We start from the raw sequence: 12118 nt of genomic DNA, 5'->3' as shown, positions 1-12118 counted from the left end.
GAAAAAAGAAAAGGATCGCTAACAGATTACATCGGATCGGCAAGACTAAATCGGATCGGATCAGAAGCCCAAAAATGTGGATCGGGACATCCCTACATTGAACTCAATATCTAAACCAATGAGCTTACGGTACTTGCTTACTGGTTATTATCTAAGCCAATGAGCTTAGGGTACTTGCTTACTGGTTCCAGTGATATGAAAAAGTATCTGAACCTTTTGGAATTTCTCACATTTCTGCATAAAATCACCATCAAATGTGATCTGATCTTTGTCAAAATCACACAGATGAAAAACCAGTGTCTGCTTTAACTAAAACCACCCAAACATTTATAGGTTTTCATATTTTAATGAGGATAGCAAGCAAACAATGACAGAAGGGGGAGGAATAAGTAACTGAACCATCACATTTAATATTTTGTGGCCCCCCCTTTGGCAGCAATAACTTCAACCAGACGCTTCCTGTAGCTGCAGATCAGTCTGGCACATCGATCAGGACTAATCTTGGCCCATTGTTCTCTACAAAACTGCTGTAGTTCAGTCAGATTCCTGGGATGTCTGGCATTAATCGCTGTCTTGAGGTCATGCCACAGCATCTCAATGGGGTTCAAGTCTGGACTTTGACTTGGCCACTCCAGAACGTGTATTTTGTTTTTCTGAAACCATTCTGAAGTTGATTTACTTCTGTGTTTTGGATCATTGTCTTGTTGCAGCATCCATCCTCTTTTTAGCTTCAACTGTCTGACAGACTGCCTCAGGTTTTCCTGCAAAACATCCTGATAAACTTTTGAATTCATTGTTCCCATTAATGATTGCAAGTTGTACAGGCCCCGAGGCAGAAAAACAGCCCCAAACCATGATGCACCCTCCATCATGCTTCACGGTGGGGATGAGGTGTTGAGTTTGGTGAGCTGTTCCATTTTTCCTCCACACATGACGTTGTGTTCCTCCCAAACAATTCAACTTTGGTTTCATCAGTCCACAAAATATTTTGCCAAAACGTCTGTGGAGTGTCCAAGTGCCTTTTTGCGAACATTAAAGAAGCAACAATGGGTTTTTTTTGGACAGCAGTGGCTTCTTCCGTGGAGTCCTCCCATGAACACCATTCTTGGCCATTGTTTTACATATAGTTGATGTGTGCACAGAGATAATGGACTGTGCCAGTGATTTCTGTAAGTCCTTAGCAAACACTCTAGGGTTCTTTTTTTTTTTTTTTTACCTCTCTGAGTATTCTGCGCTGAACCCTTGGCATCATCTTTGGTGGACGGCCACTCCTTGGTAGAGAAGCAACGTTGCCAAACTCTCTCCATTTGTAGACAACTTCTCTGACTGTCGATTGATGAACATCCAGACTTTTAGAGATGGTTTTGTATCCTTTCCCAGCTTTATACAAATCAACAATTCTTGATCGCAGGTCTTCAGACAGCTCTTTTGAGCGAGCCATGGTGCACATCAGACAATGCTTCTTATCAAGACAATTCTTACCAGGTGTGTGTTTTATAGTGGGCAGGGCATCGTTAAACCACTCATCAGTGATTGGGCACACACTGACTTGAATTGTTTGGTAAAAATTGGTTTCAATTGCTCTTTAAGTCTCCTTAGGCAGAGGGTTCAGTTACTTATTCCTCCCCCTTCTGTCATTGTTTGCATGCTATCCTCATTAAAATATGAAAATCTATAAATGTTTGGGTGGTTTTAGTTAAAGCAGACACTGTTTTTTTATCTGTGTAATTTTGACAAAGATCAGATCACATTTGATGGTGATTTTATGCAGAAATGTGAGAAATTCCAAAAGATTCAGATACTTTTTCATACCACTGTATTTTCTGTCTACCAGTTAAATATTCCCATGTTTCTCAGCTTGATGATGATTTACTGTGTGTCTTATTACATTCATGTGTGAATGCAAAAAATGTACTGAAATGTCTAGCATTGCTAAAACAACAAATCTAATGGCAGCCTCAGGCAGGGGTGTCCAAACTTCCCACCGAGGGCCGCATTCAGAAAAATTAAAAGATGCGGGGAGCCATGTAGATACATTTTTCGCATTAAAGATGCTAAGACCAATCCAAAGTAGGCCAATATATACAAAGCTATCTGAACATCCACATTGTAGCTTTGTGTTGTAGGTTATAGATGATCTAATAATACAGTGAAAAAGTGCCCCCTTCCTGATTTCTTTTTTTTTTTTTTTTTTTTTTTGCATGTTTGTCACACTTAAATGTTTCAGATCATCAAACAAATTTAAGTATTAGTCAGTGACAACACAACTGAACACACATTGCAGTTGTTAAAGGAGAAATAACTCCAAACCTACATGGCCCTCTGTGGAAAAAGTGATTGCCCTTTAAACCTAATAACTGGTTGGGCCACCCTTAGCAGCAACAACTGCAATCTCTTACAGCCTCTTGAAGGTCATGCCACAGCACCGCAATAGGATTCAGGTCAGGACTTTGACTAAGCCACTCCACACCTTCCAAAAAGTTCCAACTTTTGTCTCGTCAGTCCACAGTGTGTTTTCCCAAAGGTCTTGGGGATCATCAAGATGTTTTCTGGCAAATTGAGACAAGGCTTAATATTCTTTTTGTTCAGCAGTGGTTTTTGTGTTGGAACTCTGCCATGCAGGCCGTTTTTGCCACTGTCCTTCTTATGGTGGAGGCATGAACACTGACCTTAACTGAGGCAAGTGAGGCCTGCAGTTCTTTGGCTGCTGTTGTGGGGTCTTTTGTGACCTCTTGAAAGTCGTCGCTGCGGTCTTGGCCTGCCACTCCTGGGAAGGTTCATAATGGCTCTCACTGTGGTTCACTTCCATAGCTTTAGAAATGGCTTTATAACCTTTTCTAGACTGATATATCTCAATCTCAGTTAAATTATGTTTTAATGGTGGGGAATCACTTTTTCACACATGGCCATGTAGGTTTGGATTTTTTTTCTCCCTTTTATAATAAGTTTAATTTAAAAACTGTGTTTTGTGTTCAGTTGTGTTGTCATCAACTAATATTTAAATTTGTCTGATCTGAAACATTTAAGTGTGACAAACATGCAAAAAAGAAATCAGTGAGGGGGAAAACACTTTTTCACACCACTGTATGTAAATGATTTTTTTTTTGTTGTTTTAGAATATGCTGAGTGCTTATTAAAAAATGTTTTTGCATAGTACTGTACTTTTGTAAATGTAATTTTACCAATGCAAAACTCTACAGGAACTGTCTGATGCTGGTGTGGATACCCTCATCCCCCTTTCTCTCCAGGGCAAGGACAACCCCATCCTACAGCAATTACTTCCCACTTTGCTCAACCCTGCTGTATTAGGTGAGTTTATGTCCCAATGTGAGGTGACATGACACTTAAAAACTAATGACGTCCATTTTAAGCAGTTAGATAAATGATAATGACGCACTTCTTTGTAGGAGACATTTCCTCCATCACAGGGCTCCATAACATGGTGGGCATCGGGGCCGGTTCCATCCTGCTGCCCCCGGTCCAGACCTCATCTTTGGGCATGCCACTTCTTCAAAGCCCTGATGGAACCATCAACTTGCTCAACAACATACAAGTATGTGACAAATTCTGTGTTGGTTCAGCTAAAAAAAAAAACTGTTGAAGGGATACTTTGAATTTTTTGACATGAAGTTGTATGACATCCCCATCAACTGTGTAATACATCAACGGTGACTTAGCCCCACTTCTGGGGTGATGAGAAACGTAGTTCTGGCTATTTGCTGGGCCTCCTAAGTAAAGAGTTTGGCTTCTCAAAACATACTGCATGCATTCAAAAGAATAATACATTTGCATCACAAAAATGCCCCCTCTAAAAAAAAAATCAGACCTCACAAATTGCTCGGCGTTACTTTCTTTCTGTTCGAGGAAAAGGCTTCTTGAGACGTCATCTGTACTTCTGTGAAGAAGGTGTCGGACGTTTCGCTCCTCATCCGAAGAGCTTCGTCAGCGAACTAATAAGTGCTGGTAGTTTAGGCCTTAAATACAGTAAGAGTGGGCGGAATTGGTGTGCCAACACCCTCCTCCTATTGGTTCCTTACACTAAGCCTGGGCGGAGTGGTGGTATAATCCTATCCTGCCATTAGCACCTCCGATAAAAGGGAAGTGTCGCTCCCTGAATTGGGTATGAACGACGACGAGTCGTTCATACCCAATTCATACCCAATCCCATACCCAATCCCATGTGTTGGTGACTCTGTCTTGCTGTGTTATTAATACACTGTGTGAGTCCCAGCTGTGTTTGTAACGCGTCTTCCAAAATGTGCTCAGTAACCTGCTGTCAACTCCCACTTGGACGTCATTCTCCCCCAGTGCCGTCCCCGCTCTATGACATCATCACTGGTTGACTCTTTTAGGTCTTTACTTTTTTATTGCGTATAGCTGCAAAATAACCCACTATGAGGCCACTGAAAGTTGCAAGTGCCAGTGCATTGATAAGGAAGGTGAGAAACAATATTGAATTCAAGAAAGAAGTCTATGTCAAGTCAGGAAAGAAGGTAGTGCCCATGTGGCTCTCCCTTTCCCTCCCTCACCGCTCATCGACGTCTTTCCCAACAAGAGTCATCATTAAAGGTAAAAGTGGTGTTAAATGTTAATTTATCAATTTAATTCATTTATGTGTTTTTGGCTTTGTTTTCTGTATGTAAAACTATAATTATTTCCTTTAAAATGTGGTTTGGATAATATTTGTCGTTGTCTGGAATGAATTACAGTTCACCTTCGGTTAGCATCATTAATCCGTTCCAAAAGGTTCAACTCAAACCGAACATACCCTAACTCGCTAACGCTGATCAACTTTTCCCATTAGAAATAATGCAAATCCAATTAACCTGTTATGGACACTCAAATGTTAGCACAAAACACTTGAACTAAAACAATTACAATTTTACATGCAGAAAACAATTTTAAATGCATATAAACACATGTAAAAGACGGATTAAAGGGATACATGAACATTTAACGTCACTGTTACCTTGAATGAAGTCTTGATTATTGACAAAGACGGCGATAACAAGCAGCAGGGGAGGAAGAGAAGAGAGAGCCGCACGGACGGCACCTTCATACTCTGATATGAGTTATTTCTTGAATTCAGTAGTGTTTCTCACCTTCTTTATCAAAATGCTGGCACTTGCAATTTTGTTTGGCTCCATTGTGAACACTAAGAAAAGCTGAAACTTGGCGTAAATACTGTGTCAGTTATCAAGGAACTGCAGCGTCAACTGGTGGTTACGTCATAGATGGGCGACATTTTCTAATAAAGATACATAACGACAGCTGGGCTCACATAGTGTATTAATAACTGGGGTGTCACAAGATAAAAACGTGACAAGATATTTTGTTTGTCGAAAAGCTGTCTCACGAGAACAGGGTAACCGGAAGCCAGTCAGACTGTGAACTATGGCATCTGTACTCTGAATGATGATCCAGTATAATATGGAAGTAGCATTGCGCAGGCAGAATTGGAACCGAAGTGCTTTACCTACACTTTAAACCTTGCAATCCAACCTACCTGGTGTTGTCAGCGTCAGCCAGTAAGGTATGGCTGTTTTTTTCCTTTTGAGTTGAACAGCTCTGGCGCCATTGTAATGTCCAAGCAAAAGCTGTAGTAATTCTATATTTGATATATTAAATTACTTAAGATTTGTTAGAATTGCTCTGACTGAGCTGCAGTCGAGTCTGAATATTTACGACGTAAATTACTTTAAAAAAAAAAAAAAAAAAAGATACTTAACTGCACCCTTATTGGCCGTTACCATTAATCACCATGCACATTAATAATGGTACTGTAGTGACTATTACGCCGCTTCATAACATACCTCATACATAGGAGATCCGTGTTGACAATATGTGACAGCAGGAGTGGAACGCCACCTCCATACTGCCGTGCAATGCAATGCAGGTCTCAAAGCTGCATAACAACGTGGCTCATTGCAGAAATAAACAAAAGCTCAGCAAAAGTGGGAAAATCTAGCAAAAAGACATTATGTAACAAGAAAAAGCTCAAATGTAATGTAATAAAAAGTAGTGCTGTCATTCGATGAAATTTTTAAAATCAAGTTAATCACATGTCTACTCTGTGATTAATCATGATTAATTGCATGTTTATCTTGGGCTTAAGTAGACTTTCTATTGAAGTACTACATCCATCCATCCATCCATTTTCTATGCCGCTTCTCCTCATTAGGGTTGTGGGGGCATGCTGGAGCCTATCCCAGGTGACTTCGGGCGAGAGGCGGGGTACACCCTGGACTGGTTGCCAGCCAATCGCAGGGCACATATAGACAAACAACCATTCACACTCACATTCATACCTATGGACAATTTTAGAGTCTCCAATGAAGCTAACATGCATGTTTTTGGAATGTGGGAGGAAACTCGAGTACCCGGAGAAAACCTGAAGTACTACAATTGGCTTTTAATTTTGTTTTGAGATAAAAGTAGTACATGTATGGTGTTTGACTAAAGAAATACTTAAACCAGCATTTTAAAACTCACAAAGACAATACAATGTCTTTATTTGCTGAGCAATGCATGAGCGCGACACATGGCAAGTGTTTGTATGGTAGACTCCTCGCTGCTGCTGCCATATTTCAAGCACTGTCTGTCCCTATAGTGGTAACCTTGTCTATTATCCCCCACTCCTTAGCAACATCAATAAAGTGACAAGCACATCCTTCAGGGAAATGCCCTTCCTCCGATTTCACTACACCAAGCACAAATGAGTGAAACAGCCAACTATTATTAACCAGAAGTACTGTTACCTCCAGGCAGTTATGGTTGCTTACAGCTGTCCAGTGGTGTCCTGTCAGTGCAACAAATGTAGCTTTGGCCAGCTGGTCCAACTTAATTGCTTTTTCATTTCCATCCAGTTGGTGAATTCTTGTGACGACAGTTCCCCTTGAAGGTGTTTTATATAATGGGCCACCTATGGCTATCTGTATGAGGTTGTGAAGCCCCTCGTCTTCAACTATGTTGATTGGTCTGCAGTCTCTGGCAACCCATTCAGCAACTGCATTATTTAACCTAGCTGTTGTCTTTTTGTTGATAAGTTCGAGCCTGGTGCACTCCGCCAGTGTCGCTTGACGTTCGCAAAGATATGCTTTGCCTGAAGGTGGTACTTCAAAGTCGTTGCTTTGATGAAAAGACAATTCATCACCGCAATATGGACACACAATTTGGGTTTTATCCAGACTTCGATTGGGTGGCTTTTTAAACTGAAATTTCCCGTGAAGCAGACCTGGGTCTTTGTCCTCATTCATCGCTGCTGTCTGCATTTGCCCCGCCATTCACCTTTCAACTCAAGGAACGTAAACATCCGCACAGGAGGACAACAGGGTGACGTTGTAGTCAAGCTGAGTGATATAATTAAATTGTGTTATTATTTTATGCGTTAAGATTTTCATATTAATCACGAGCCTTAACATGTTATTTTTGACAGCCCTAATAAAAACACAAAGATTGGTCTTTAAATATACAGTACAGTCCCTACCCTATTAATAAGACAATACATTCCACTAAGTAACCCTGACAAAGTCACACCTGTGAAGTGAAACCATTTCAGTTGACTACCTCATGAAGCTCAGTGAGAGAACACCAAGGGTTTGCAGCACTTAAAAAAATAAAAAACTACTTTGAGGAATCTAAAATACAAGACAAATTTAGAGTTATTTCACAATTTTTTGATAAGTGCATAATTCCACAAGTTTTCATTCATAGTTTTGATGCCTTCAGTGAGAATCTAGTCATGAAAATAAGGAAAACACATTGAATGAGAAGGTGTGTCCAAACCTTTGGTCTTTATAGTACGTATACCTTTTTTTTTTTAAATTATAAATGTCAAAGGACAGCCAGACAGTCCTGACATAAATAGACAAAGACAAGTAGATAACACAAAAACAGTGAGCTGGCATTGTTCAACCACAAACTGGAAGGATTAATGCTGACACGCCTATTGAAAAGCCAACATTTGGCAGACAGTACAAATGAGAAAATATGTGTGACAAACAGCAATTCCTCAACTTTACAGAGTGAAAGATGGCATATTAAAGGAAATATTGCATTATTATGATATATTTATTATTATTACATATTCTAACAGTAGTTTATTTGGTCTGAAAAATGTTGACAATAATTATAGCTTAGCGTCAATTTGGGGGCCACTAAACATTTCAAAATGCTCCTGCATTGTTTTGTGACTTGGTTAAATTAAAAAGGTTTGTCCAGTCATATTTTTTTAATTGTACTTTTCTTAAAATTAATGTTAAAATCTCGTTTCATCTCGTGGACCCAATCTCATGCATCGTCTTGTCTCATGAATTCGGTTTCGCGTGACACCGCTATTAATAAAATAACAAGAAGCTCACCAAATTGTACACTAAACGAGAAATGTATGCAAACCGAGGCAACATTTTTGCGTGATTTTTTTTTTAAGTAAACCGAAAAACATGCTAATGTGGGCGTATGCTAACTGAAGTTTCACTGTAATTAGATTAACATTATTTCTTATGAGAAAAATTGGGTCAGGTTTCATACGATTCGGTTTTTGATGGACCCTTTGGAACGGATAATGAAAACCTAGGTACCATAGTATTAGAAACGGCCGTTGTTGTTTTCTGTCGCAGTGGTGTTGTAGTATAGAGTATAGTACCAGTTTATCTGTGTGCTTTTTTAAAAATTTTATTTTATTTATTTTTTTATTTTCATTTTTTACAAACATTGAAGCTGGTGTCTTTTTTTTTTTTTTTTGTACCAATATGACGACCCTAATGAGGAGAAGCATAGAAAATGGATGGATGGATGACACATTAATGTGTAACTTTTTATACAGAATATTAAGGACAATAGTTTGTATTTCTCACCCCCAGCTGAACCTTGCACCCTCCTCTGAAGAAGAGAAGTCCGACCCGTTGCAGGTAGCACACAGCCCCACCCCACATGAAGACATTCCAGCCACGAAGATCTCTCCTGAAGAGGTTGCCAGTCCTGCTCGGACGCCAACCCAAGAACCTAGCCAACCCTCACGGCGAGGATCCGACAGTAGGGCCATTATCGACCCCTACACCTCTTTTATGGACACAATTTACAATTCCTTCTTACAAATTAATGCGAAAGAGCAGGAAGAAGGGGTCCACTCTGGGCCATCTGACCCGACGTCACCTTTCTGTGCCTTACCGCCCGTCTCCTTCCCCATGGAGCACCACACACTCTCCAACCCAGCACCCACTCAGCACCAGGCAAGTGCCCCTGTGTCCCTCAGCCCTCGGCGGGCCTGCTCCCTGCGAAACCCTGACTTGTCCCGGCTCAGTTTAGAAGCAGCGGCCCACTCTCCAGCCCAGGGTACGCCCAAACCCACCGACGATGGGTCCATATCACCTTTGCAAAGAAAACCAGTCATGGTGGAGGGACATACACACCCGGAGCCACCTTTGCCATCCATATACCTGGAGGAGGCAAAGACGGACTGCACCGGGCCTGCTGCTGCAGTGTGCCCCTATGCTGAGGCAGGCGTGGAGAGGCAGGTGGGTTATCGGAGTCCCAGGGATGGTTGCAGTGGGAGGCCTGCCGAGGACTGTCCTGGTTTGCTGCACAGTGAGCAGGGAAGGGTGAGTGTCTGCAAGTTCTTTTATTTTTTTTTTTTAATTATCTTTTAAATTATGGGATTTTTTTTTCATTAATCATTGTACACAGGTATTGGAAACTTGGTCAGTTGCCGCCTTTTTTGGTAAAAAACAAACAAAAAAAAATTATATATACAGTATATATACATACATACATACATATATACACACATACATATATAACATTACATATACACATACGTGCATACACGCGCACACACACCATTGTTAGAAATCCCACAATTATTGCATTTATATCTTTATGCTTCACCGATCATCTTTTTTTTTGTCAAGCGTTGAAATGTCACACTTTGTTCGCCGGTCCTTGAATGCCATAGTCAAGAGGCTGCACAAATGAAGCTAGCTAGAGGTGCCAACATAGTTTTGCAGCCAGGTTACTTTGCCTATACGAGAGAGCCGTCCAGTGGTTACACATATATACTGTATATACAGTGCCTATCATAAGTATTCACCCCCTTTGATGGTTTACCCTTTTATTGCCTTCATAAATCAATCATGGTCAATACATTTGAGCTTTTTTAACAAAAAAATATTGGAAAAAAACTCTTTAATGTCAAAGTGAAAACAGATTTCTATAAAGTAATGTTAATGAAAGAAAATTATATAAATGAAAATAATTGTTTGCATAATTATTCACCCCCTTCAAGTCAGTATTTAGTAGATGCCTCTGTTTGCATTCTCCGGTTAGCATACAATATGGTGCTCGTCTTGTCATGTTATTGTTATTGTTATTGTCCATCTATATTCTTAATATATATTTTCTTTTTATCAGAAAACATCCTTCCTTGTTAGCATCCTATTAGCTAGTGAACAAAATGGCAACCTATGACATCATCAGCAGTTGACTCACGAAATATTGACACAAAACACGTTTTTATAGTTTTATAATTATAGTTTTACATGCATAAAAGAATTCTAAATGTATATAAATGATGAATGAAAGGGATAAGTGAACATTTAACATTCACTATTACCTTCAATGACGACTACTGTTCCCAAAGGCAAGATGTGGCAGCGAGACACTACACGGACACCAAAATGCTGGCATTTGCAGCTTTTTTTGGCTCCATTTTGGGTTCAAAATCAAATGTTTTGTGCATGTCAAACTATAATGTAAAACTATAATACGTACTTTGTGTTAACATTTTTGTCTTCCTGGAACAGATTAGTTATATTTACATTTCTTATGAGGAAAAAAAATATTTTTTTACTCTCCGTTTTGGTTAGGGTCAGACCTTCAGGAATGAAATAATGATTCTTACCAATGTTGCACTATAATCTGTTCCAGAAAGCCAAAGATGTTAACGCAGAAGACGTTTTTATAGTTTTGCAATCATATTTTAACATAAATAAATTCAAAATGCATATAAATGTTCAATGAAAAGGATGAATGAACATTTGAAGTTACTTTTATTTTTCAATTATGGCCTGTTATTAGTAAAAAATGCACATTTAATCAAACTGTACAGAATTTTTTTGCCTATGCATTTTCAAACATAAAAATGGCTAAATGAAGTAAAATACAAATACACTGCTGATCAAAATTTTAAGACCAGCTGACAAATTGCAAGAATTTACATTTTGCACTGTTAGATCTTAACTCATTCAATCCCAGCCATTTTTCAAAAGACAACCCCTTCAGTACGGCCACTTAAGACCATTTTGACTGATTTTTCAAGGCACACAGAATATTGTGTTCTATGGCTATATAACCCCTACCAAAAGAAAGAAAGAAAAAAAGTTTGTTTCTACCTTTTTCAAGTCTTTAGTAATCAGCAGTAGAACATAGTCAAGTTTCAGGAAAATATCAGTTCCCAACCAGAAAAGGGAGAAAAACAGCGATACATTTCAAGTACTTTCACTTTGACACCATTTTTTTGCTTTTGTGACAGGTGAAATATCTGAACAACAAAACCACAACATAAACAATACAAAAAAGGGTTGTTTTACGTCAAAATAACAATTTATTTACATATAACACGATGAACTATTTGAAATTTTTCCCATTTGGAAGTAAAATGTGTGAGCGGGTGTGCATGCATTCCCTACAATGTTTAACCTTTTGCATGCCACACTCCTCCATGCTCTTCCACTTCCTCCTTGCTGTCGAGTGTGTTTTTACATGAAAAAGATCCATGCCATGCTCTTATCAAATGCACATCTGCCACCTTGTGACATCTTTTAGTGTGCAATTGCATCATCACCTTTTTTTGTCTCTCGTGCAAAAAAACGTAAAAGACGCATAAATTCGTCTTTGGGATCGGGCCTTGGGTTTATAAATACGTCTGGTATTGAATGAGTTCAGGTTTTAAGTTGAGCTTCAAAATGCAAAAAGAAGTGGGAGTGAAAAAAAAAATAGACCATGAAAAAGTTGATTATTTTTTTTTCCCCCATAATTCCATTCAAAAAGTTTAAAATTTCATAGGCTATAGATTCAGGGCCCACAATTTAAACAATGTAAAGTATTTATTTATTCATTTTTA

At 39.2% G+C, this 12118-nt stretch overlaps 1 protein-coding gene across 3 annotated transcripts in view; it reads left to right on the top strand.

Moving 5' to 3' along the window:
- The window catches only part of mbd6 (methyl-CpG binding domain protein 6), a 36468-nt gene that overhangs the window by 20190 nt on the left and 4160 nt on the right, over nucleotides 1-12118 (top strand). For 2 of the 3 annotated variants that reach the window (XM_054779251.1, XM_054779244.1), the window contains exons 8-10: nucleotides 3201-3309; nucleotides 3408-3553; nucleotides 8862-9599. In XM_054779251.1, the coding sequence (XP_054635226.1) occupies nucleotides 3201-3309; nucleotides 3408-3553; nucleotides 8862-9599 (993 nt within the window). The remainder of the gene's footprint in view (nucleotides 1-3200; nucleotides 3310-3407; nucleotides 3554-8861; nucleotides 9600-12118) is intronic. The other variant, XM_054779261.1, reaches the window with a different exon arrangement.

This window comes from Dunckerocampus dactyliophorus, chromosome 1, assembly GCF_027744805.1.
Source record: "Dunckerocampus dactyliophorus isolate RoL2022-P2 chromosome 1, RoL_Ddac_1.1, whole genome shotgun sequence".
Classification (NCBI taxonomy): Eukaryota; Metazoa; Chordata; class Actinopteri; order Syngnathiformes; family Syngnathidae; genus Dunckerocampus; species Dunckerocampus dactyliophorus.
The sequence above is the reverse complement of the archived record's forward strand: the minus strand, read 5'-3'. Positions and strand labels throughout refer to the sequence as shown.